Source organism: Gadus morhua, chromosome 6 (genome assembly GCF_902167405.1).
Source record: "Gadus morhua chromosome 6, gadMor3.0, whole genome shotgun sequence".
NCBI classification, from domain to species: domain Eukaryota; kingdom Metazoa; phylum Chordata; class Actinopteri; order Gadiformes; family Gadidae; genus Gadus; species Gadus morhua.
The window spans coordinates 6500938-6527271 of NC_044053.1; the positions used below are offsets into that span (position 1 = coordinate 6500938).

Consider the following 26334-nt stretch of genomic DNA (forward strand, 5'->3'; position numbering starts at 1 on the left):
TCAGTAAGGGAATAAGCCAAGACATGAATATTTGAAGGTGCGCCTCCGTCACTTTCGGAACAATAAACTCTAGTTCTAAAGGAGGTCCAACCAGTGTTCCTTCCTCGCTTGCTTGTTTGTATGGTGTCTTTCGTAGCATCCTAATATAGGCAAGTCTGTTTCATTTATATAGCCCATGATCACAGTAAACCCCTGAAAGGGCTACACCTTTTATAATTCCTCCCTTCTTAAAGCCCTCTAAGGGCCAAGGAATATCTCCCCTTTAGAGAATGTTAAATATTGATGGAAATCTGTGATGACTAATCTATTCAGTGATCCATTATCCCTTCCAATATTCCAGCAGATGTCAAACCCTGGAGACCAATCAAGTAGCATGTCTCGTTCCGGGCCCGTCCCCAGCGGCAGGTTTATCTCCGGGCCCCAACCTAGGAGGACCCAGCCCGGGCTCAGACCCCTCACCAGGCTCTGTCCACAGTATGATGGGTCCTAGCTCTGGGCCAGGCACCCCCAGTGCACCTCACGGCCTGCAGGGCCAGGGGGAGTACTCCCAGGATGGCATGCATCCTATGCACAAGGTAATGGCAACAACATCTCCTTGGCAATGTGTTGATCCTACTAACCTTGGTGTTGTCAACATATCGGGACCGTAGCTGAAAGCAGTTTGGCTGTCATGCATCACACACACATACATTTTTATTATTTAGTTATTTATCACTCATGATTCAAAATTTGAACTCGATGTATTCATTGTAAAATAGTTTTGTCAAAGACATTATTAAGCTATGAACTTTTATGTAACTGCCATATCCTGTTCTTGGATGTAGCCGTAGTTCCTGTTAAAACTTTGTGTTGCACTCAATTTCATTTCCTGTTCCACTGGATTGCCAAATTTCAAGATGTGCCTATGGACATTGGCTTAAAAGAGCTATTTGTAACAGAAGAAGCAATACATGTCCCTAGGTGTCTATAAGAGGGGATTGCATATTATGTTGAGGAAAAAGGCCTTTGCCATTCAACCTGGTCTGTCAGAGGTTCAAGAAAGTGGTATTTAACTCAATATCACATCAGACTTCTAAACACTTATAGGTCTTTCAGTAGCCAATTAAGGGAATGGATGATTAATACATACAGAGGTTGGCACTAAACGCTCTTTTTGCCGCTGCTTGCTTTGCTATGCCCTTCTCGTTCTATAGGTCTTGATTTCCTATGTCTGTCTGTATTTATATTTGTTTGCAATGTTCTATATGTATATTTTTCGTTACTGCTTTTACTGTCATTAAAAACTGTGGGACTTTTTCCCATCTTTAAACCGCATGTCCTGTTCTGCATTTGCTTTGATGTGTTTTGGGGAGTCTTTGTTACATCTTTGCCTGGGACTAATGATAAAAAATCTTTTGGATAATTCGTACATTTTTATACCATGTGTTTTTGTTCTTTTTTGCGAAGTCCCTTCTCTCAAACATACCAAACAAAATAAACAAATATGTAACAAATGTACTATTCTAAATCATAACATTTCCAAGATATCATCATTATGGATTGATATCCATAAATATATAAGTAAATGGCAGAACCTTCCAATCCCATACCATGTCCTCCAGACTCCTTGACACTTATGCCAGTAAATGCATTATTTTAACACTGTGTTTGCTGACGACTTGTTTCAACATTTTCAAAATGTTCCCATCTTGTCCTTCAGTTTGCAGACTCAAAAAGTTAAGATCTTTAAAAGTTTGGATGTGTGAAGTGTGAAGTGGTGGGATCCTTTTCTCCTCTTGGTTGCAATATCTAAAATAGATTCAAGACTGCTCAGTATTTCAACATTACAAGCAACCCTGTGGAGACCCCTGCAATCTTTCAGTCTCGGTGAACCTGGGATTCTGGTCATGAGCATTCAGTGCCTCCGGGTGTCATCGCAGTGTCATAAACCGAACTAAAAATATTTGATGTTCTTCCTTCTTTCAGTCCATGGAGGGGATGCACGAAAAGGCCATGGCTGACGCAATGCACTTCGGCCACATGAAAGGGGTTAGCATGAGGTCTCTCCACAGTGGCATGGGGCCTTCCCAGAGTCCCATGGACCCGCAAAGCCAAGGTCATTATGAGAGCACCGTACACAACATCAATGGTCATTGGCCTGGGGCAACTGTAATTTGTGTAAAACTTGCAAGACTATGAAAAAAAATTAGGATTGGGATTATTATTTTTAGAAATTATTCATTGCGGTTTAACCCATTATCGATTAAATGAATATCGTGGCGCATATAATATATATATATATATATATATATATATATATATATATATATATATATATATATATATATATATATATATATATATATGCATATATATATATATATATATATATATATATATATATGCATATATATATATATATAAAAAATCATAAAATAATTTCTTAGCTGTAACTATTTTAAATTTAATTTCAGGCTAACAGTTGTAAATATTAAAATTCCTCTCTTTTTTTTCTTATAAATCAAGTACAACCTTTCATGATTGGCTAATTACAGTGTCAAAGGTCGCAATGTCGACTTCTATTCATGTATTTATGTGTCCCTAAATCCGTGCCATGAACGATGAATGTGTTGATCGTGACGGGTCGATCTGTAGTGACGCCTTCCTGTTCACTGTAGGATACATGTCGCCCCACCCATCACCCATCGGGGTCCACGACCACGCCTCCAGCCCCATGTCTGGGGGTGGGGGAGGAGGAGGAGGCAGTGGCGGCAGCAGCGGGGGTCCTACACCCCCCCAGATGCCTCCGACCCAGTCCAGCCCCATGATTCCCGGGGATCCACAAGGAGGCGCGGCGGCCGGGACCCAGCAGAGTCGGGGGCCCTCCACCTTCAGCCCGGTGCAGCTGCAGCAGCTCAGAGCCCAGATCTTGGCCTATAAGATCCTGGGCCGCGGCCAACCTCTCCCTGAGAACCTCCAGTTGGCTGTTCAGGGGAAGAGGAGCCTACCCACAATGCAGCAGCAGCAACAGCACCACCAACAACAACAGCAGCAACAACAACAACAGCAGCAACAACAACAGCAGCAGCCGCAGCATGTGACGACTGCTAATCCTTACAACAGGTCTCCAGGTAACAACACTCTCAACGTGCTTCTTATGGAGTTAAGAGTGTTAGTGAACCCAGAATATTTATTATACAATAAAATGCAATATAATAACCTTTATTTTCATTTGAGAGACACTGAGGTCTCCCTTATTCACAGTGGCGACTATATGAAAGACTTAGTGTGCGGATGCGAGCTAAACAGGTTTTTTTTATCGTACCTGTCTGAGTACGATAGTATAAGCAATTATAACGAGCGATTTTATACATGAAATGCGTCACGAACCGCAGGGTTGTACACAAGTGTCCGAGAAGCTTAACCCTCTCTATGATGTCAAGATGTATCGCTTTCTAAACCGAGCTCCACACATCCACAGCATGATTCCAACAGCGTGGAGGGATCATAGTCCATCCTTCTCCGCGTGTCGGCCTCTCTTGAGCATGACTTCAAAGTGCCATCACGTAGTTACTTTCGGAGTACTGAGCTCAGTAAATTGAAGACCGGCAAAAACATCGGAATTCACACTATTCGTTTCTGAATTACACTATCTGTGATAGCATAGCTTACTCTGTTGAATAGACATACTAAGACAAACAAACATGTTGTGTGCACTGTTCACTGGCACACAAAAGGTTTGACTCTAGCATGCATGCCGTTTTACACCCAAGAGTAACAGGCAGGCAGATGCAGTATATTGACGTTACATCGGATTGTTCTTAATTCTTACAATCTGGCATATAAATGTTTCCAAAGGCATGCCACTGGTTCCAATAAGCGGTCCACAGTCAAGCCCCTGCCCCACTCCGGTCATGCAGGCTCACAGTCAGAGCTCAGGACCCAAGTCTTGGTGTGAAGGTCAGTATGTGGTATTCTTCCTTTTCACTATACACTAAAACCGCGATATACTTTGGATCGACATACCGTGAATTCGGATATAATGTCTTTGGGCCTCAATTAGCGTGGTGATTGCCTTTTAAGACGCGCAAGTGAAACGTCCGTGTCTTCATTGATCTGTAGATCTGCGGCGCCCTTTGTAAGAAGTAGTTTGCAAGAAGATTTATCAATGCAATTAGCCAACTACTGATTTTACCATGACTAAAAGCCCTTTGTTGTCTGGTATTAATCAGAGGTTTTCGGCAAAGTAATATCCGAATTGTTCTACTGAGCTTGTTAATGGGTGTGTTGTCGAATACTATTAATTAATTACAGAGCTCTTTTGGCTGCCTCTGTCGCCCCATGCGGCAAGTGGTTCATGACTATTTAAAGGACTCCTCAATTGCTCATTCCAGACAACATGAGTGAATACGAATAGTCGTTTTGTGGGCCCGCGTTATGCCGCGGTTTACCTGTACGTTTTAGATGAGTTATTTTACAATTATACTGTGTATATTTGTATAATATATGCAGTTAATATTTATTTCATATATATGCTTTGCATTTCATCACAGCTTTCTTGTTTGCGAAAACTTACTTGGGTTTAAAGTATTTCTGCTTCAAAAGACTACATTATAGTGCCGTGGTCAATCAACCTCTTTTATCAGAGTTAAGGGTTCAAATAAAGTTTCAACTTATTTTCCGAGTTATGTATTGGATATTTAAGTTCTTAAGGAGTTGCCGTGAAACCTGACCTGCATATATTTAACTGAAATCCTTTCAAGGCATCTAACACTATGCTAGATGAATGTGAAAACGCTATTCTCATGTCGAAACGTTCCTATCCATATTAGCATATTTACCAACTTCTTTTTTTTTTTTTTCTTAAATTTTTTCGAACTGAATGAAGCGGTTTAGCAGACCCTTTTATTCAAAGCAACCTTTAGTTAATTGATATACGTGGTCACGGCCTCACACAAATGCTGCGTTTTCAGACTTATCCACTGACGCACTAACACAGCCTCAACGGATTCCCGTGCTTTGAAAACGATGGCCCAGCGGGATCGCAAGGTCAAAACGCATTTAGCACATTAATCCCACCACAGTGTGAACACGGCCTGACACTAATGGCCCACAAACCCACACCAGACGGGCTATATTGCACGCAGGTCCATCCCTTGTCCTCATGGCTCCTTTAACCCATTGCCTCACCTCGGGGCCATGTGGGAGTTACCGGCCCAAATGGGAAACTGCTGTGAAAGGCCGATCCATTTTCCTCTCTACTTGCCCAGCGACAAAATCCTTTTATACAAGGTCGGGCCCGGCAAGGGTGGGTGGATGGACCCCTTTAAAGGCCTCCACAGCAATATCAGGGGGACTCTGGACAAATCTAATAATAATTGTTTGTCACTTTTTTTGTTGTCACTCAATTGTTACTACTAATAGATTTTTAAAGGCTTACCATGCCCAGAAGTCATTAATAAAATTGCATTTATTTATAAAATGTATATGAGAAAAAAAATCGGATTAAAATTTGAGCCCTAAAGGCTACTCTTTAGTAGCCTTTAGGGGCCACTCACACTAGGGCCGCGGCCCCGTGCCCGAGCTCATTTGCATACTAAAGTCTAGAACGTTTGGCTAGTGTGACCACGCCATCCGTATTCCAGCACGGAACGGCCCCTTGGCCACGGCACACTTGGGAGAGGTGTGCCGTGACCAAAGTACAGATGCTAATGAGATGACACGCGCACACGCGCGGATACGCAACGTGAGCTGGATGACGTAGTCCTTGCGCGACCCTTCTTTCTTTATAGGTCCATGCCCTTCTTCCCCACAACAATCATTTTAAACAATGGCGGCAAGCGGTTCACGAGTGGGTTTACGTTGGTGCGATAGTGAAGTCGAGTGTTTACTTGAAATTTGGGCCGACGACAGCATTCACGTTGTTGTTCTCCATTGTTGTTATCGCGGCGAGGACGCTTGGTGATGACGTATTTATCGTATAACGACGTGATGATGTATGTATGAAGGAGCAATCGTGCCCATGCCACGGCCTTTGGGAGCAGTGTGACTGTGAGGGGGGGAGTCGTGCTGAATCTTCCTGCAGTAAGGAACAGGCAAACGGCCCTAGTGTGAGTGGCCCCTTAGTAGCCTACGGGCACACTCACACTAGGCCGTCTGTACCATGCCCAAGTCCGTTTCACACCTGTAGCGTGCTCAAGTACTATTGCCCCCCCCCCCCCTGCTGTGCGCTGGCCTGTGCTCACACTAGGCAATCTCAACTGGGCCTGAGTACGGTTGCCTCTTGTACATACGTCATCTGACTTTAGTATGCAAATGAGCTCGGGCACGGGACGTGGCCCTAGTGTGAGTGGCCCCTAAAGGCTACTAAAGAGAGGCTTATCAAATTTTATTCCGATTTTTTTTCTCATATACATTTTTATAAATAAATGCAATTTTCTTAATGACTTCTGGACATGGTAAGCCTTTAAAAATCTATTAGTAGTAACAATTGCGTGACAACAAAAAAAGTGACAAAACAATTATTATTAGTTACGTAATACGTCACCACCAAGCGTCAGCTGCTTAGTAGAACAACACAGAGAACACAGTTGACCCTTTACTGACTTTGTTGCTTATTTGGAGTCGTCCTACTCAGATACAGCCCTCTCTCACTGAGCGTTTTTACACAGCCAAATAGGCCGTTTTATGCACGCCTTTTTTTGCGGCATGTTCCGCGCGTTTACACTCCCCGAGGTAAATTTCCTGCTTGAGCTAGAACCCCGATTTAACCTCCCGGACCCTGCACACATTGGTGGTTTATTGGGTTTCATTCTGTTGTAAATGCAACGGGCTCTTTTGTCAGGATAAAAAAAACAAGTCGTCAGCAAAATAAAGAATATGTCGGCGCTTCTGCACTTGTAAATAGTTAGTCGCGTTTGTAGCCTACACTCAGACGTGTGCCTTCATTCTTAACAAAATAAAAACCTCTCTGAAGTGTGCTCAGGCCACGGAATTGAAGTGGACTTGAGTACGGTCGGCGCGCTCACACTAGCCAAACGATCTAGCCTTGAGCACGGTACGGGTGTGAAACGGACTTGGGCACGGTACCGATGGCCTAGTGTGAGTGCGCGGCCTCACAGACTCCACTGGCCCCCGGGGGGCTATCTACTGAACATTTACCACGCCCTATCCTTTTGGTTTTCCAGGGCAGAGTGGGGACAACCCAAACAGCCCACAGAAACACCTCCCCTCGGCCACTGGAAGGGGGCTCCCTGTGCAGGGCCAGCCCGCGTCGCTCCCCCAGGGGCCCTTGCCCGGGGGCATGGCGGGCCCCCAAGGGCCCGGGCAGCAAGGGTTTCCCATGATCCAGCTGCAGCAGAAGCAGAACCGCGTCACGCCGGTGCAGAAACCCCAGGGCCTGGACCCGGTGGGGATCCTTCAGGAGAGAGAGTTCAGGTAAGGAACCTTCCTTTCGCTTGGCTTGGCAACATTAATTGAACATGCGCCATAGGTGGCTCAGCCACCTAGGACTGGCCCCTCAATGGGAAATACAAACCAGCGGGCCAGCCACGGTGGCTGGCCCGCTGGTTTGTATTTTCCATTGAGGGGCCAGTCATTCTCACAGCAGATTTCGCTCACTGATAGCTGATGGACGGCCTGACCAATTTGAACAAAGGACACTGAAATTATAGTCCTTCAATCTTATCAACGGCCCCTTTTTAAAGTTCAAATATTTAGTAAGGTTCACATATTCATCAAATTTTCCAGGTCAGTTTTTAACTTGTTTTCTAGCACCACTGTCATCCACAATACATTCAGTACATAAAGGCAGATTCGCAAGGGTTTCAGTTCACAATAATATATACAACCACCTGATGCCGACTTTTCAATTCCTTTCAAAAAGCTTCATGGCACGACTATTGTTTGAATAGTATTAGTGATGCATTATTTATCTTTATTTTTTGTACTTGATGAAAGTATGTTTTCTTTCCCTATGAGAGTTTTGCACTTTGTTATTGCATAATAAATAAAAGTTATTTATAAAATAACTTTTTTTTTATATATATATTTTTTATACATTGGTAGTCAAGGCGGGGCCCTACTGTTGTTAAGGCGGCGCCTTAACCATACAGTGCCTCCTTCCTAGTGTACAAATTCCAGCTGCTACAGCAGGTGCACTGGCTCTTTAACGGCTATCAATATTCTAGAATAGTTCTGCCTACTAAATTAAAATGCATATTCCAAAATGCTTATTTTGTTTTTTCCGGCCACAAAATGTCGATACGGGTTTAATGAAGGCCATGTAACCTTGATGGACATCCTTTGACCCCCTATTTTGATGGTGTCTCTGAATAAGATAGTCCTTTATTAATCCCCCTTGGGAGGAATTCACAGGTGACCAGCAGTACAGTGGGAAAAGAGAAGTGCGAAAACAGTATATAGGCAAGGCAAGGCAAGGCAACTTTATTTATATAGCACTTTTCATACACAAGGCAGACTCAAAGTGCTTCAAATATAAACATTGTTATACAATAAAATAAAATAATAGATAAGTATACTAATTTAAAATAAAATTATAGTACAAAACCATTTGAATTAAATAAACACACTATATACATGTAACTGTCCATTTGTAGGTGACCTGTGTCACCTACATCAAATTTTCCAGGTCAGTTTTTAACTTGTTTTCTAGCACCACTATAATCTACAATACATTCAGTACATAAAGGCAGATTGCACTAAACTCTGGATAATAAATGTACTAATTTAAATAAAATTATAGTACAAAACCATTTGAATAAGATAAAATAAACACTATATACATGTAACTGTCCGTTTGTAGGTGACCTGTGTCACCTACATCAAATTTTCCAGGTCAGTTTTTAACTTGTTTTCTAGCACCACTATTCTAGCACCACTAATTCTCCAGGTTAGTTTGTAGGTGACCTGTGTGTTAATTAAATAAATAAATAAATAAGTATGATGTATAATATAAATATAAGTATAAATATAAATGTGCCAAATGTGCAGGGTTCCTGAGGTAATGGATTTTCTTTTTTTTAAATAAATACCAAATAACAAGGTTAACAACAGTCAGTCCTGAGGTGTGGGGTTTAGTCCTTAATCAGGTCGGGAAAAAATAAGCTGTTGGGGCTTTTGAGACGTTGGGAGCGGGCGGTTCATGTTCTCTGTGTTCTGGGACCTGTAAAAGTCGGCCACCTCCCTTAACCTTGCATACCCAATCGATCCCTCTATTCACGCCTCAGACAGACCATCGAGCGTGAAAGTTGAGGCACTTCATCTCTCTTAGAAATTGAAGGCCATCTGAGGAACCTTGGGTGTCCAGGTTGTGATTAGAATTGATTATATCAATAGAAACAGCCATGCATGTAGGCCTATTGAAATGGTTTCCCATTCCATCTGTTCACATTTGTTTCAGGCCCCAACTAATTGTTTGTGAAGCTCCTCATTTATCCTGGCCTCTGGTGCCATGCTAACATTTAGAATAAGTTGTACAAGTGTAGTTTAGTAATTGTGCAACACTGTAGATTAATTCAGCATAATGGCCTTGTTCAGACGCAGAATTGCTAATCTAAAATGCCAAACATTAAAATGTTAATCTAATCATTTTCCAGAGGCAATTATTCATCAGTTTAGTATTTAGAAGTAATAAATGGGTTATTTTTCAGTGGTTACTACTTAATGGCAGACTTCGCACCGAATTGTATATTGATGAATGAGGCAGTGGACCAGCAAACTAAATCTTCCCTCAAACACATAGACCTTTTCAAAGCTACACACACACACACACACACACACACACACACACACACACAGTGGGTCTTGTGCCTTGCCACGGTCAACATGGTTGCGTAATGGGCATTTTCCTTTGTCGTATTCTGGGCAGGCTCCAGGCGCGGATCGCCCACCGCATCCAGGAGCTGGAGAGTCTTCCAGGGTCCCTGCCCCCTGACCTCCGCACCAAGGCCACCGTGGAGCTCAAGGCTCTCCGCCTCCTCAACTTCCAGCGGCAGGTACTCAACCAGTGCCTCGCGTTACCCGGACTCACCCCACATGTTCATAATGTATATCTGGATTTTATCATGAAATTCATCAGCCAGTAAAATAATATAAAAGATATATGTGTTTTTGTCCAGTTAAATGTGGTCAATTGTTGTTACCACGCTGTGTGTTGAAGGCCGGATTATCGAATATTTGTCTATATATGTCTTCCTCCGCTTTTCTCCGCCACACAAATCCACAACAACATAACATGTGGGTGTGAAACAAAGAAACTTGGCATTTTTCTTCCTTGTTTCTATGGGGTTGTCTCAGGGTTCTCTTAAGGTTTTTAGTCAATCACAAACATTTATCAAAGCTTATTCATAGGCAGCAAATGGCCAAAAAACTATGAAAAACAATAAAATGTCATATCTAACCTGCGGGGGTAGAGAGAAATGTATCAAAAAAGTATTTTTCCTCAAACTAGCTGATAATTGGCTTTGCACATCGCAAACGATCCTATTTTTTTTCCCAGTGCATTGCTTGAATTGCTTGTTCATTTATGGACAGCAATTTCATTCACTTTGTGTTATTTATACAGTGGAAATGAAAATGACTTCTTTCCTTTGGGATGTTAACCTCATTACAACCACACACCTGATTCAATTTCCTCATCTATTTGTTCAATCTATGAATGCTTTGGGGAGGTCTACCCGTCAATTTCCTTGCTAAAGTCAGGGTTTAAATCGGTTTGATGCACTTGGTAACTCATATGATAAATTGTATTTGCTATGGGCTTAATGTTTTTATAATTGTCGGGATAAAGAGAAAAAGCCCTGTTTAATAACTAACGTAAAAATCGTGGATCTGCAAATTTAATATTTAATCGCATTGCTGTTTGTCTTAAAATATTTTCAATCTTAACCCAGGGAAAATATGAAATAAGTTCTTTGCTTGATGAACTGTCAAGAGCCAATGCGTAACATAGTCACTTCCTCTTATTGAATGAGAACGCTGTTTGGTATGCGGCTGTCGGGATGAGATGGGGATGCCTCAAAGCCTTCGATCCCTCGGCCCCTGAGCAGAGACGTGTCTTTTCATTCCCCCAGAAGGGAATTATTGGGTTACATTAATGTAACGGGGCATTTTGGTTTAATTCCCTGAGATGGGCACGGCTGTTGCCCTCCGGTCAAACTGTTGCCGTGCTCCAACACTGATGTTAGGGTTGGGTGCCTGTTACTCTGATATCAAAGACACTGGGGACTGAGCCCAGGGGCTAGGCTTGAGGACAAGAGATGCACAACGACTGAACCATGATTCCAACGCCCACTTAGTTCACCTTGAATGACTGAAGCTATTAATATTAATAACGCTTTGTGTAAATATATACATTCAAATTCTGTGTTTGGATTTCGACTACCCATTTTAATCATTTTTGTAATATTCTTTCATTATTTCACCGTCCTGTAGTTAGGGTTATCATATTGCTGTGATGGTAACACAAAGGTCGACCTTGCTCTCTATATTCATACACAAAAAGTAAACTTCCATCCCTGGAATCCTGGCGCCCATGCGCTACATGATCTCTCTGTCCCCCCCCCCCAGCTGAGGCAGGAGGTGGTGAGCAGCGTGCGCCGGGACACCACGCTGGAGACGGCGCTCAACTCCAAGGCGTACAAGCGCAGCAAGCGGCAGACGCTGAGGGAGGCGCGCATGACGGAGAAGCTGGAGAAGCAGCAGAAGATCGAGCAGGAGAGGAAGCGCCGGCAGAAGCACCAGGTGACGCGGGCCCGCTCCGACAGGGCGTGGCACCACTGTCATGGCCACCGTCGTTTACAACCTTCTTCGTTTTGGCATTTGCTCATTTCAGATATTTAACCTTCAACTGGTGTATTTCTGTGTTTTTTTTGTTTGAAAAACAAACAGAAAAGAGTGCAGAGTGGTTAGAGTAGCAAGCACATGCATAAGTAAGGCAGATAATCCTGAGGTTTTTTAGTTATCAGGCCACAATGGGGGATAATGGTAATTGTCTAGTGGTCCTTATTGTCGTTACTGATATACCGGATTTAAACCAAACAATTACCGTGTGGAAAACAGGGGGGTGGGTGGAGGGCTATTAAAGTTGTCAAAGCGTAGAGCCTCTTCAAACAAAAGTACATACAACTTTTAGCATAAAACCATTCTCTGTTTTCTCTGAAAGAGACAGGCTGCTAAATAATGGATGTGCTCCAGTCCGAGTCAGAATAGATTAACATAGTATGTCATTCAAGGGAAATTTGGTAAAAAGAGAAAAGGGGGAAGAGAAGGTAGCAAAGGTTTGGAGTTGAAATAACAAGACAAAGCTTCTGTGAACATTCAATGGTGCCTGGGGAGTAATTGGCGAACATGAGCGAGAATTTTCTTCCAATTACCTTTTAGTTTCATAAACGTATTGAAAGCATCTGCCGCCTTTTCTCAAAAATACATTTTTTTTTTTACTTAATAGAACGCATTTCAAATGCATTCAAAACAACTTCCAATTACCCGTCTCTGTCAGAGGGTGTTGTTTCGAGGTTGTTTTTGTTGTTTGCACCGTTATCATCCATTTCTTCATTGTGTCGTTTGCAGAAGACTCATTACTTTAGATTTAGTCTTCGGTGAAAAATAATAGGTTGGTCTTGCGTCACCGCGTCTTTGACAGGAACCAACAGTTTTAGGTGTTAGCAGCTATCCTTCCGACCACATGCGATGCGTGTGAATTTGCAGCTTGTAAACACCTATTTGTGGAATCACTCGAATGCTAATAATAACCTAAACAAATATCCATTAAAATTAAAATCTGTTATATTTGAAAGGTTCGTCACTGGGGAAAATTGGCTGTAGTTTGAATGATAATAAATAATTTCCCACAATCTTTTAATCATTCAATCATCAGAAAAGTGGAAGTCGTTCCTGCTGTAAAAAGCCTTTTTTTCTTTCTCATAAAAGCTGTTTGTTTTGATTTTGAAAATGAACAATGACGATTTTCTTTTGTCTCTCCAGGAGTACTTGAACAGCATCCTGCAGCATGCTAAGGACTTCAAGGAGTTCCACCGCTCTGTCTCAGGCAAGGTCCTGAAGCTGACCAAAGCCATCGCCACCTGGCACACGAACACAGAGCGGGAGCAGAATAAGGAGAAGGAGCGGATTGAGAAGGAGAGAATGAGGAGACTCATGGTACGACCCGTTTGTGTTGTGTTGAATGTTTGCTCCCATCTTCAGCGTGTGAGGAATCAGCACCAACAATATATGTTGATTGTTGATCAATTGATTTCAGTTACCATAATAGTGAAGAGTGATTTTGAATAAGTAATAAATAAGTATGAATACGTATACTAAAATACATAAAATCCAGTAATCAGAAAAAAAAATATATATATGCTGATGCATTTGGAATGTGGCACCGACTGAAAAAGAAAAATTACATTTAACATAAACTTGTGGCTCAGAGACTGAAAAAAAGTTTTTTTCAGAGGCAATATCGATTTCATTTTGGACGAATATGCGACCAGATCTTTAAAAAGTAATCACCCTGTTTGATAGAATTTTATGTGGACTTTTACTCTGTTAAATTTATCGAAGTTCTTTGCTCCCTGTGAAAGCATTGATCTGAAGGCGCTGATTCTGAAAAATCAACTAGGCTCTCCTCGACGCAGTGTGTGCATGTATGTGTGTCTGATCCTTTTCAACACCAGAGCCTGCCTACTAACTCTGCGTAGACAGCTGTGCGTATAACATCAGGAAAAATTCATCTGAAGTCCCAATTTCATGACAACAGGGGGGGAAAAAAAATCACAAAAAAAATCGGTTCTCTTACTGCAAATGAGCTGTCTCAATTCCGCGAGTCCCTGGAGCAAGAATAATATGAATATGACAAAAACAACAACAAAGACAATAAGAATAAATCTGATAGTAATTTTGACCAAGCAGTAGCCAAAGCAAGCGACAGACTTCCCAAATACTTTATCAGAAAAGTGTGGTTGTTTTTTGTTGTATTTCTTGTCAAATTGTTATTCTTCATCAACCACCAAACCCATATAACTGAAATGGATAATGCACACCCTGTGCATTATCTCTTCCATTGTGCCATAAGCTGCTACACTCTCTTCTGCGATAGGGTGGAAGCATTTATCTGGACATCAATTTTTACCCGTTCTCGTTTCATGCCTAAATAATATTACAAATCCATTATAAGTCTAATAGGCATGTTTGAGGATTGGAAGATTTAAAGTCAAGAAATAAATTGTTCCATGTATGCTAAATCTTGCCTTATCCGACACACCGAATTTAAGTATTCCGACATTAATCCTGTGCCAATTCGTGGTGCTAGCACAAGCAGCCATTTGAGCGCCTTCCATATAACAGGCCTCGTGCCTTGTACTCGAGCACTCTCCCTGATTGGCTGAGGTTAGATCAAATTCCGTATGCTCAAGTGTCCGCAGCAGGGGGTAAGCCAGACTCAAGATCAGTTTCCAAATGTGTCACAAGCGCTTATAACTCGATAACCATTTTTTGACTCTATTGATCTGCACACCGACATCACATTATCGAACCACGATACACCCTTCGGTCGTAAAATCGCCCCCACCTTAGTATTGACCCTCTCCAGCATTGCAATTCCCCCATTAACCCTTGTTGACCCTCCTCCGGCTTGCTCCCTCATGGCCCTGTTATTTTATAAAGCTATTATCTCTCAATAACCTCCATCCATCCGTCCATCCATCCATCCCCTCCCATTCTCCCTTCACCACCTAGGCTGAGGATGAGGAGGGCTACAGGAAGCTCATCGACCAGAAGAAGGACAAGAGGCTGGCCTACCTGCTGCAGCAGACGGACGAGTACGTGGCCAACCTCACCAACCTGGTGTACGAACACAAGGCCGCGCAGGCTGCAAAGGGCAAGAAGAAGAAGAAGAAGAAGAGGAAGGTCAGCAGGGCACCACCTGGTAGCGATATAATGATGGGACGTGTTAGTGTGTGTGTGTGATAGAGTGGGTGTGTGTGTATGTGTGTGGGCGGGTTTATGTGTGTGTGTGTGTGTGTGTGTGTGATTGGGTGGGCTGGTGGGCGGGTTTTGTGTGCGTGTGTGTGTGTGTGTGTGTGTTTTTCTATCATATTATTGCTGTGCTTTCCCTTATATGTTGTTATCTGCCAAAGGCCAGGGTGCTTCATGTTGGAGGGTGATGCCACCAAGATGTACACAGCAGGTGGTGGAACAAGGCGATGTATTAACTCAGCTGGCTGACATTATTTATTTTCACCAAGTCAGCAATAAAATAGGGAACAGCAGAGCAAAGAAGACGCAGCTGGTTAACGTCACTTTCAAATAGCTCCACCAACTTCTGTTTCTCTTTATCGTCATCTATTTTAGAGGTGTCCTCATGTACAATCCCCCTGTTAATCAGGGCTTGGGCCAATGCTCTTAGTTGTGGATAATTGCACTGTTTGTTTATGTTACGCCCCAGTGGGGTGTACGACGAACCTCGCTGAACATACCCAGGCTTTCTTGGGAAAGCCTGGCTCGACAGAGGCGCAACTCGCAATCAAGAGTTAAATGGTACCACGACGCTCACTTTAGATTAAATTAGTCGAGCCAGGTTTTCCGCTTTAGGTTCCGCTTTTTTTTTTTTTTATGTTTTAATGCGCATTCACATAAAAGGGGCGTTTATCACTTCATTTGACTCACCCTTATGCACAATGGATAGAGCTAGAGCAGTATTTCACCCAGGATGAGCAAGTCATCATCATGAATTCATACAAGTTCAAGAAGCGTGCTGGCAGAAAATAGCCGTGAAACACAGACACACTGCGCAACAGTAAGTGCACAGCTTCTTTGTGTAGCATTGCCTACCTATGGTCCAACAAGGACGATCAAATAACGAATACCCTCTGATGATAATCTGTATCTCATGAAGAATATCATCGGAAATTTCCAAGGGATCGGTTCTGTCCTGAAAAACCCTCTTTACGATAAGTGCGCCGAGGTCCACGGGAACACCCACAAATGGTGATGCCATTGTCAGAGGAGTGGCGAGGAAGCCTTGCGTCGATTTAAGTAGCCGATCTCCGGATAGACTAAGCTGAAAACCTGCTCCCGACCAGGTTTGGTTGAGAGCATAAGTCCCCATGGTGATACACGCTAAAAGAGATTGGCTTTCGTGTCCCATTTAACCCAGGCTTTGAGCGCAACATACCTCGCTAACCCACTAATCGAGGTTCGTAGGACAGGCCACAGCTCTAGTTGGCCCTACTGGGGCTAACACCAAACCAGCCTTGACCCCAAATATCAAAGGACAACTTTTATCACCCAACCAGTGGGATGTATTTACATAAACATATGAAAAGGACATGACATTAAGATATACAATAAAGTCTAAAACATAAAGACAAGACAAATCCCTGAGAGGCGGCACAACCAGCCAGCAGTCCCATGACCAAAAGCATCCCCCATGGGAAGGGGAATCTCTCGCTTTTGTCTCCAGTCTGGACGAGTGGTCCAGCTGCTCCTAATCAGCTCCACTGATTCAGCACACCTGAGCATGGGCTGAGACACACCAACAGTGTGTCGCAAAAAATCGATAAAGCGATATATTGTCGCCATATTTCGTGCGATACAAGAATCGATATGCTGCCGCCAAATATAGACATATTTTAATTAATAAAATAAGGCGCTCTAAACTGATTTCCCTTCGTGTATCATGAGGTACCCTATGATTCCCATCCCTAGTCTTTACACATCAAAGTCGTATTTATTAGTCCTTATTGCCCTCTCAAGTATCTGACTTTTTTAAAAAATGTCCATGCTATTAGTGGTTGTATTGCAAAGCCTTACAAGCAATGACCTGTGTGTCAAAAACCTAAATATAATATAATATAATATCGTTTTCAGAGACGATCCTGTTTGAGGCACAATGCAATCATTCTTAAAGCCTGATTTCCACCGGGGACGTAAGCGCAGAGGAACGGCTGCGCCGCGGTCACCGCTGCTGATCGCTGCCACTCTAATCAATGAGACCATTTCCACCGGGCGTGCTGCGGAACGTCTCAGCAGCGTCCCAGGAGCGGCACGCCGTGCCGCAGCGCTATCATTCCGTAGCACTTCTATGTTTGACGCGAGCCGTTGCTGAACCGCGTCGATTTCAACAGAGCAGATCGAGCCGGGCTGGAAGTGAAAAAGTAAAAGCCATAGAGCATTTGGTCAATTTTAAAAAATAAAACACAATACTCAGCTCATGTAGCCTATCACAACTTCTCATCAACATTACGTCATGACCGGTGGCACCAGGTCAGCAGTCGATCAATCAAAGGGTCTCAGAGGGTCGGCAACATGGACGACGAGAGACTCATTGTCGAAGTGGAGCAACATGAAATAATTTACGAAATAAATCATCCTTTTTATAAGGACAATGTCAGAAAGGACAAAGCCTGGCATTTAATTGCAGTCGTTTTGGGAGTGGAAGGTGAATACATTAGGTTTAGGATTATCGCGTGATCTCGCGTGAATTCGGCTGCCTTGCAAGGCAGCGCTTCGCTGCCGTTACGCGCCCGGTGGAAATTGACGCAGGGCAGAGTTCACAGCCGTTCCGCGGCGCGTACGTCCCCGGTGGAAATCAGGCGTGGCGCTTCCGCTTACACTACACATTCTGATCTAGGAATGGTGATTTTCAATCACCTCTCAGATCAACCGTTTACTGGCAAAGGAAAGAATCTATTTTGTTAGATTGTCTTGGCTGTAAAGTACCACTGGTTCATATGCATTCTTGAACACATAACAACACACATAATTACCCAAGTTTGAGCTTGATGAACTTTCAAAATCACTCAAATTAAAACATTGATTTGAATTTGGAGCACATTAGAACAACCTATATGGAAACATATTTGGTATTCAGACAGAGTATTATTAGGTAATACTTTAAGTACTATAAGTATAAGAAGTATACTGCAGTATACTTATTGTTATGCTGCTTTTGCCTCGGCTAAACGACAGAATACAAAAGTAGTAGTCCGATTCCTGGAAGAATAAAATAAAGTAACACAACCCACCAGTTGAAGTGGCCTAGCGATTGGTATTTGCTCTGCCGTATTATGCAGGTAAAACAACCATATTAAACCATATGGTCTGGGGACAGTCTGGGACGCAGTCTGCTGATAGAGGTCCCGTCGTGGAGATTTAGGCTTATTTTGCTTATTTACGTAAGACCCACGTTGAATAAATTGAGTCGTTGTGACATGCAAAGCCTTTGTGAAGAGAAAAGAAAGATCGAGGGACAAAAAGATGGTGGATGCACGTCACCGACGGCTGATCGATGACTCACACCATCCCTATTCTTAACCTTTGAGGAATGCACCACAGAAAAATGTCTTCAGGGGGCTCTGCGTGCCATCGGGGAAACACAAGATTGAAGATTCAAAAGAATATAGTAAAGTGAAAAAGTGACGGTGCCGTAGAAGAAGTGCAATGTAAGATAAAAAGATAAAAGATACAATGTGATTCAAATAAATGGCAAAGGATTAATAAATATATGGCAATGGTATTTTATTGCAGAATGTAAACAGTGAAATCAACGAAGAGGTGACTGTTGCCAGAACGTAGGCAGAACAGAAGAGTGACACAGAGATTTTCAGTGTCAGAGATGTGTGTGAGTGTCGCAAAGGGGACACTGCTCGGGTTGGCATTGATGTTCCTGAAACTTGGGGGAAGAATCTCAGTCTTAGCCGGTTCGGTTCCGTGTTGCGTGGCAGTGAAGGCGTTTGCATGACCGTAGCAGCTTCAACAGGCCATCTTAAGGGTGATGGGGATCCCTCGTGATCCTGCAGGCTCTGGCCCTACACACCCCCAGTATATGGAGAGGGGGTTGGAGCAAGCCGTGCAGAGCTTGCCTGCACTGGGCACAACACTAAGGCTCGGTTTGCCACGGTTTTGCCTTAGCCCTACGTTTTCCTGCGTTACCCTGCGTTACCCTTGACATGTAATGTGTGTGCTGTATTGTTCATGTTGTCTCTTACGTGTTCTCTGATTGGTTGCACTGCACCCAGAAGCCCGACGGAGGTGGTGAAGGCACCAGCGCCATAGGCCCCGACGGAGAGGTGAGCAAAGCTTTGAACAAAGTGGTCATGAAAACACACACACACACACACACACACACACACACACACACACACACACACACACACACACACACACACACACACACACACACACACACACACACTTATTGCTTATTTTTTGTGTAAAGTTGCAGCAGTTTTGTCTGTCTATGTGTCTTTTCTCTATGCATGTGTGTCTAGATGATGTGTCAGAAATATGTCAACCGGTTATCAGATGAAATCAACCAACATTCACATGAGTTTGGGGATCTGCATCAAAGGTTTGGCAAATGTCTCTGTTCTTTTCTGTGTGTCTCTCGCAGCCCATGGACGAAAGCAGCCAAATGAGCGAGCTACCCGTCAAAGTAATTCAAACAGAGACCGGCAAAGTTTTGCAGGGAACAGAAGCTCCGAAATCCAGCCAGCTGGAAGCCTGGCTAGAGATGAACCCTGGGTAATTTTCCAGCCGCTAGACACTAAACATGTGCTTTATTGTGGCCTTCATCACTGAAGGTTGTTTAGCTTTTTAAATACAGAAGTGAGTTACTTCCATCACTGTGACATGTGTCTGAAGCACTGTAGATGACCATGGTACTCTTTTTTCACGATAGCCTGTAAAGAAAAGATGGACGTAGCGTCTTTGACGTCACCCATCGGTATTTACGTTGTCTGAGACCTTTTCAACCAGCTGCAGGAACAATCAATATCTGGCTCATTGCGGGCGGGAATTGAATAGCTGCCTCTCGTAATAAGTCTATGGCCATAACATTTTTATGAAATATAACTGTCAAACGGGACCTCACAAAATACATCCTATGGAGACAGAGTAATGGTGCGTTCGAGTATTCTCTGCGAACCGACTCGGATCTCGGATCTGACGCCACGCCCACACTTCAAGCGTTTTATTATTTCGCTCGGTCGTTGGAGGGAAACATGGACGCCACCCGGAAAGCTGTTGTCGCGGTAGCATTGGCAGAGGACCAGGCGATCCAATATAAGTAGGCTATAGGCCATAGTCAAGTCAAGTCAAATGTATTTATATAGCACATTTAAAACAACAGTAGTTGACCGAAGTGCTGTACACAAATACAATATATTTGTGTACATAGGCAGAGATACGGACGCAGTAAGGTATTGCAGTAATACTAGTGATTGAAATTACAATTTAAGCCACCAAAGTGCTCCAAGCACAATGAAAACAGTTCATACTTCAAGTCACAATGGGCGCAGCCATCTTGAATTCTGTCTCGGAATTTCGCTCGGTCACCACTGAGTTCAACCTAGATGGCGAGATCGCCGTCCGGGGAAAAGGGGCGTGTTTGTGCTTGTCGCTAAGCAACGTCCTCGGACCTCCGAGAAGGATGGATATTAAAACGCACCATAAGCACAGAACAGAGGAAACATGTATTGGTTTTGTATGACAAGATTAAATCAAGAATGTTCCTGCTGACTTAAAAAATGTAGATGGGTCTATCTGCATCCAGCCCCCACAAGCCACCTACAGTCCACTAGATAAACTATATTGTGGTCGCTTCTGCCAGAGCTCAACAAACAAGCAGTAATGGTCACTGCTTGGTTCTAACATAGTTGTAGGCTGGCTTTACCAATGTGAAACTTAACAGAACTTTAGTTTGTTGAAACTTAGATGAAACGAATCAAGTTAGGTGATTCTGCCATGAGCGTTGTTGAGCCCTCCGCAATGCACTTGAAATTTTGAAACAATCGGCCGCAGCACTTGCAAAACTCTCAACTCTCTGAAACTAGCCAACCTGATCGGCCCATGGGAATTGATAGATACGGAGGCAGTGCCGACACCTTTGTGAAATTTTGAAACAATCGGCCGCGGCACTTGCAAAACTCTCAACTTTCTGAAACTAGCCAACCTGATCGGCCCATGGGAATTGATAGATACGGAGGCAGTGCCGACACCTTTGTGGGCATTTCATCTCGCGTCCTTTTTTTATCTCTCGCGGACGGATGCTTGCGTCTTTCTATCTACCCTTTTTCCTGCGTGTCGTTTATGGCTGGCCTGGGCTGTATCCATCAATAAGCATTGATGCACACTGATGGCTCACTCCCTATTCTCGGGGACAGCCATTATAAAGGGAAAGATGCCAGCCAGTGCCAGAAGAAAAAGCAATAAAAAAACAACAATAAATTGAGAACCTTCTTTAAAAATATTTGCTTGTTATTATCTAGCGAGTAACTGATTGAAAATGATCAATCTAGCCAGCTAGATTTATTTAATACATGTTGCATGAGACTGATTCTTTTTTGATAGATGTATACTATGTAACTGTCAAGGGTCATGGGTCATGGAAATGATGTTCTATGCAAACTGCAAATAGTTTGGTGTTGGTTTTACCATGTGTACGGCAGCGTTTTTTGGGCATGGAGGTTTGCTTGTTGAAATCCTTTTTGTGACCCTATCTTTCTTCCTTCCGGCAGATACGAAGTTGCACCTCGCTCAGACAGCGAGGACAGTGGCTCGGAGTTCGAGGAAGAGGTCTGTAACCTTCTCATTAAGGAACACCTACTCCGGAAAGAATGGAAATGTCAAACCCTTGGTCACTCTTGGCGCAGTCTGGAGAGAGAGAGAGAGGGAGGGGGAGAGAGGGAGAGAGAGAGAGGGGGAGAGAGAGAGAGAGAGAGAGAGGGAGGGGGAGGGGAGAGAGAGAGAGAGAGAGAGAGAGAGAGGGAGAGGGAGTGCGAGAGAGAGAGGGGGAGGGAGAGATGGGGGAGGGACGGGGGAGAGATGGGGGAGAGAGGGAGGGAGGGGGAGGGAGGGGGGAAAGATGGGGGGGAGAGAGAGAGGGGGGAGAGAGAGAGGGAGGGAGGGAGGGGGGAGAGAGAGAGGGAGGGAGAGAGGGAGGGGGAAGAGAGAGAGAGAGAGAGAGAGGGAGGGAGAGAGAGATGGGGGAGGGAGAGAGAGAGAGAGAGAGAGAGAGAGAGAGAGAGAGAGAGAGGGAGAGGGAGAGGGAGAGGGAGAGGGAGAGGGAGAGAGAAAGAGTCCTAAAATCGAACAGCCTCCACCAGGGGGCGGTAGCTGCACATGCACTCCTTGGGGGGGCTTCCCCTCTATCTGTCTGTTTGTATCTGTCTGTTTGTTGCCTGCGTCCCAACCAGCTGTGGCACTCAGGACCCATTGTTATTTTGCCTGTGTTCTCCACCCTGTTTTTAAAGGAGGAAGAGGAAGGGGCCCCCAGGGGAGACGCTGGCGAGGAGAGGAGCCTAATGGATCCCCCCAGAGAGGAAGCTCCCGTGCCGGCAGCCATGGACATCATCGAGTGCGTGCCCGTCCATATTTTTTCTTCCTCTCCTTTGTTTTCCATGACTAAATCTCTAGAACCACCGCAGGGCTTTCGGTGGCTTATCAAGCTGCCGCAATATCCAAGGGAACGTGAAAGAAATCATCAAGGGAAAGGCTGAGTTTTCACTTTCCGCACTTGAGTTCCACTTCCCTGTTTAAACACAAACTTTGCCAGAGATTATGAATAGTTTGAAGTTTATCTTGATGGGCTGGATATATACGATGAGGAAGAGTAAAGGAAGGGTCTGCTGATTACACTCCATATTACCAACCCTGATTGAGGATACAGGATGAGCACAGAAGCTGAATCAGCAGAAGATGCATCACAGTCACTCTGTGTTATCTACAGGGAATAGGATATTCACTGTATGCTGATTCCTGAACACAACATTGCAAATATAAAGAAAGGTTATCTGCAACCTCTTGTTAAGGAATACAATTAATTAGTAAAGTACAACAGAAGACACGTTTCTTATAATTAATGTAGTCGAGAATTCTCCGGTTTAGACGGATCCGAGTTCTATTCAAACCAAGTATGCAAAACTTTCTAGAATAAATCATCTTATTTTAAGTTACTAAGCCATCCTTTTTTTTTTAACACAGCCCCAGAGAGTGTTTCTCATGGCAGAATTATTTGGGAGCCCGGGGCCACAGCATTAGTCTAATCCTGAACCTTGATAAAACTCAACCATATGGTTCATTCAAGTGTCAAGTAAAGGATCTTAAAGCATCAAATAAAATATGTGTGAGTGGCCTGGCTTGGCCACATGAGTGTGCGGTAATGGGTCGCCCGCCTGGCTAGAAGGCCTGGAGGGAAAATAGAATCCATCCGCTAAATCTGGAAGTCAAGGAAATCAATAGTGTGAAATGAGGTGGCCTCCAATGGATTTCATGGCACATCATTTTCCATGCTTAAAGGAAAACACTGTTTCTCAGATCACTTTGGTTCTAATGGAATTTTTTTTGCCACTGACATGCCTAGATTATATTCTATCATTATGGCTAGGGTTTCTACCGGGAAATAATATAATATTTTTTCCCTTTTTCTTTATTCGGTCTGTTTGTTATTGTGTCAAACTGAGTCTGGCTCAAGAGCAAGTGTCCCGAGAGCTTAGTTGTTCTCTCTGTAAACGGTGGAAGCGTGAGCTTGAGAGAGGAGAGTTTGTTGTGTTGGACAACAGAAAGCCTAGCTTAGTATTATCTTAAAGATACGGGTGAATGAAAGTTGAGATTGTGATGACAATGGTGAAATATCCTGCAACAACAAGATTTCAGAGCAAAACTTCTCCTTGAGCAACATAATACCCAACGGACCGAGCGAGACAAAGGTAGTATATCTCTATAGGGGGCCTTTCTATAATGTGAGCCTGTCAATAGCCAACAAAAAGCACTTTAAGAGTGACATGTACTATTGGCCCAAAAGATGACCCTGAATATTTCTACAGCGTTCTCGCTCAATGCCGGACCAATTAGAAAAATCTGTTTGGAGTTGTGTGATGATAACAGACATGGCCTTTGTACCTCACAACTCACAGTGGACCGTGTGTGATTCCGCCCAACCAGGTCGGTCAAGCAGGATGTGGACGATGAGTACAGCGAGCCCACCGGGGAGCCCAGCTCCCAGTCCTACTACGGTGTGGCTCACGCCGTCGTGGAGAGGGTGGAGAAGCAGTCCACACTGCTCGTCAACGGTTCACTGAAACACTATCAGGTAATAGGGAGCATCCCGTGCCGCTCGCTGGCAGCGCCGTCCCCCTGTCGTCCACACACCAGCAATCACTCGCTTTATAATGGCTCGTGGCAAACCGTCTTTAGATGGTTTTTGCGCAGCAATCAGCCACCCGGCAATTTTCAGCTCTTGTTGACATACTACTCAGTTGTTGTTTTGTTTACATTTCTGTAGATGTTGCACATATTTCCAAGGCTCTCCATTTTTTCTTCAATCAACGTGTGATTTTGCGTAACGGAGTCCCTTTTCTTCAACACACGCGTGCATCATCCGACCCAATATAAAGAATATTTCAAAATGACCGACATTCTGACCATTTAGTCACCCGAACCCGTTTCCGTAGCAATCAGGCGGGCTTGATTTATTGACAAGGCAGAGGGACATCAAGCCCAGGTTAAGGAGTCAGCCAATTATACAGGGGGATGATTAGGGGGCCAGATTGAATGAGCCTGGTTGGCCCAGGACACCGGGGAAACCCCTACTCTTTGCGATAAGTGCCCTGGGGTCTTTTATGTCCTCAGTGAGTCAGGACCTCGGTTTCACGTGTCCTCTGAAGGACGGCGCCTTCCACAGCACAGTGTCCCCGTCACTGCACTGGGGCATCGGGATTGATGTTAAGGCCAGAGGGAAGAGTGCCACCTATTGGCCACCACCCGACACCACTTACAGCACCATGCTTAGCTTCCGAGATCAGACGAGATCGGGCGTGTCCACGGTGGTAAGGCCGTCATTTTACAGCTAGTCTTTAATCGAACATGCCTTGCAATCGTATACTGGATTTTTGGAATGGGTTCATTCTAAATGATGAAACAAGAATGGGGAGATAAGTGATTTGCAGAGAATTGCTTCGATGATGTGACAGAAGAGAGCGTCGTAGCACATGGCACATCGGAAACAGATGATATACGATTTACTGTCACGTAATTATACAGTTGCTCAGGGAGAGGTTTTCACTGATTAAAAAAGTGGAAATCGCCCACCTTAGTCTGGAAAGACGTCAAGCAAGACGTGCTCCAAACAGTTTCCCTCTTCAACTAAACTGTCTCCCTGTGAGACATATCTTGAGGCAGTAGCATTGGTACTTTGCATATGCCATGTTTTTATCAAATCTTGTATTTTCTTGTATTGTATTTGGGAATTGAAGGAGGCTTCAGCTGTCTTTGTTACTAAGGCAATGGTTTATTCCGCTTTTCGTTTTTATTTGCCTGCTTGTTATGCAAAAGCTCCCGGGCTGAACGCAACGCTACCCTCCTACTGATACTGCTGAAGCACATACGTGACATTTCCCTGGCGTGTCAGAGCCTAAAGTCTGTGCTAAAGTCAACAGCTTATTGTGTCAACCTTTTTGAATCATGAACGGTATAGTATTCCAAGTTCTACACGGGTTCATATCCTCTACTTGACGAGGGACGGGTTGGCCTTTGGCTGTGGATCGCGTGGCTGCGTTGGCCCTGAAGGATTGTACTTAAAGACACCTGAAGCTCCAGCGTAGAGGGCAGACGGAAGCTGAGGAGACTCTTTTGGAATCCTTGTGTTCATACCGGAGGCAGACATTATCAGCGGAGTAAAGCGACGCTAGGTTTACAAGGAAAAACGAGACACCCAGCTTAAATAAAGAACGTGCTCCCGCTTTAGCCTGCAAGGCGCCTGAGGTGTGGAAATGCTCATTGATTAACAAGGGAGCGGGTTGAAGGCTGATGAACTTAGCCATGCTTCAGTTTAAAGATCGTTTTTATTCCAAACTGGGAATGCGCTTTCCATTCCTCGTCATTAGGTGTTTGGCACTTTGCTCAAGGATGCTCCACACGTTTAGGCTAATCCTGACCCTTGAACGTGGGGCTCCTAACCCAGAACCTCATGGACCATGGTCCCCCCGGTGTCTCCTTGTGATCCTCAGGTCCAGGGACTGGAGTGGATGGTGTCCCTGTACAACAACAACCTGAACGGCATCCTGGCAGACGAGATGGGCCTCGGCAAGACCATCCAGACCATCGCCCTCATCACCTACCTGATGGAGCACAAGAGGCTCAACGGGCCCTACCTGATCATCGTTCCCCTCTCGTTAGTACCTCTCTGCTGCCCCCTTGGGGTTAACTTTGACATTACAGCCTCAGGCTGAAACCAAAACATCAACTCCGTGACAAGGGTTTTTTATTTTCTTGCTTTGGGAAAGAATTTGCTTTCCTCGTTTCGTTAATTTAATCATCTACTGTGGCTTGGCTCAT

At 44.0% G+C, this 26334-nt stretch overlaps 1 protein-coding gene across 1 annotated transcript in view; it reads left to right on the top strand.

Moving 5' to 3' along the window:
• The first annotated feature begins 343 nt into the window (after positions 1-343).
• smarca2 (SWI/SNF related BAF chromatin remodeling complex subunit ATPase 2) overlaps positions 344-26334 on the top strand; it is a 57715-nt gene continuing 31724 nt past the window's right edge. Inside the window, 16 exon segments of the mRNA XM_030357914.1 lie at positions 344-381; positions 383-575; positions 1966-2095; positions 2658-3110; positions 3838-3939; positions 7167-7416; positions 9869-9995; positions 11569-11742; positions 12985-13158; positions 14737-14907; positions 19020-19070; positions 19394-19524; positions 21519-21576; positions 22254-22357; positions 23944-24091; positions 26007-26170. Of these exon segments, the coding sequence (XP_030213774.1) occupies positions 344-381; positions 383-575; positions 1966-2095; positions 2658-3110; positions 3838-3939; positions 7167-7416; positions 9869-9995; positions 11569-11742; positions 12985-13158; positions 14737-14907; positions 19020-19070; positions 19394-19524; positions 21519-21576; positions 22254-22357; positions 23944-24091; positions 26007-26170 (2468 nt within the window).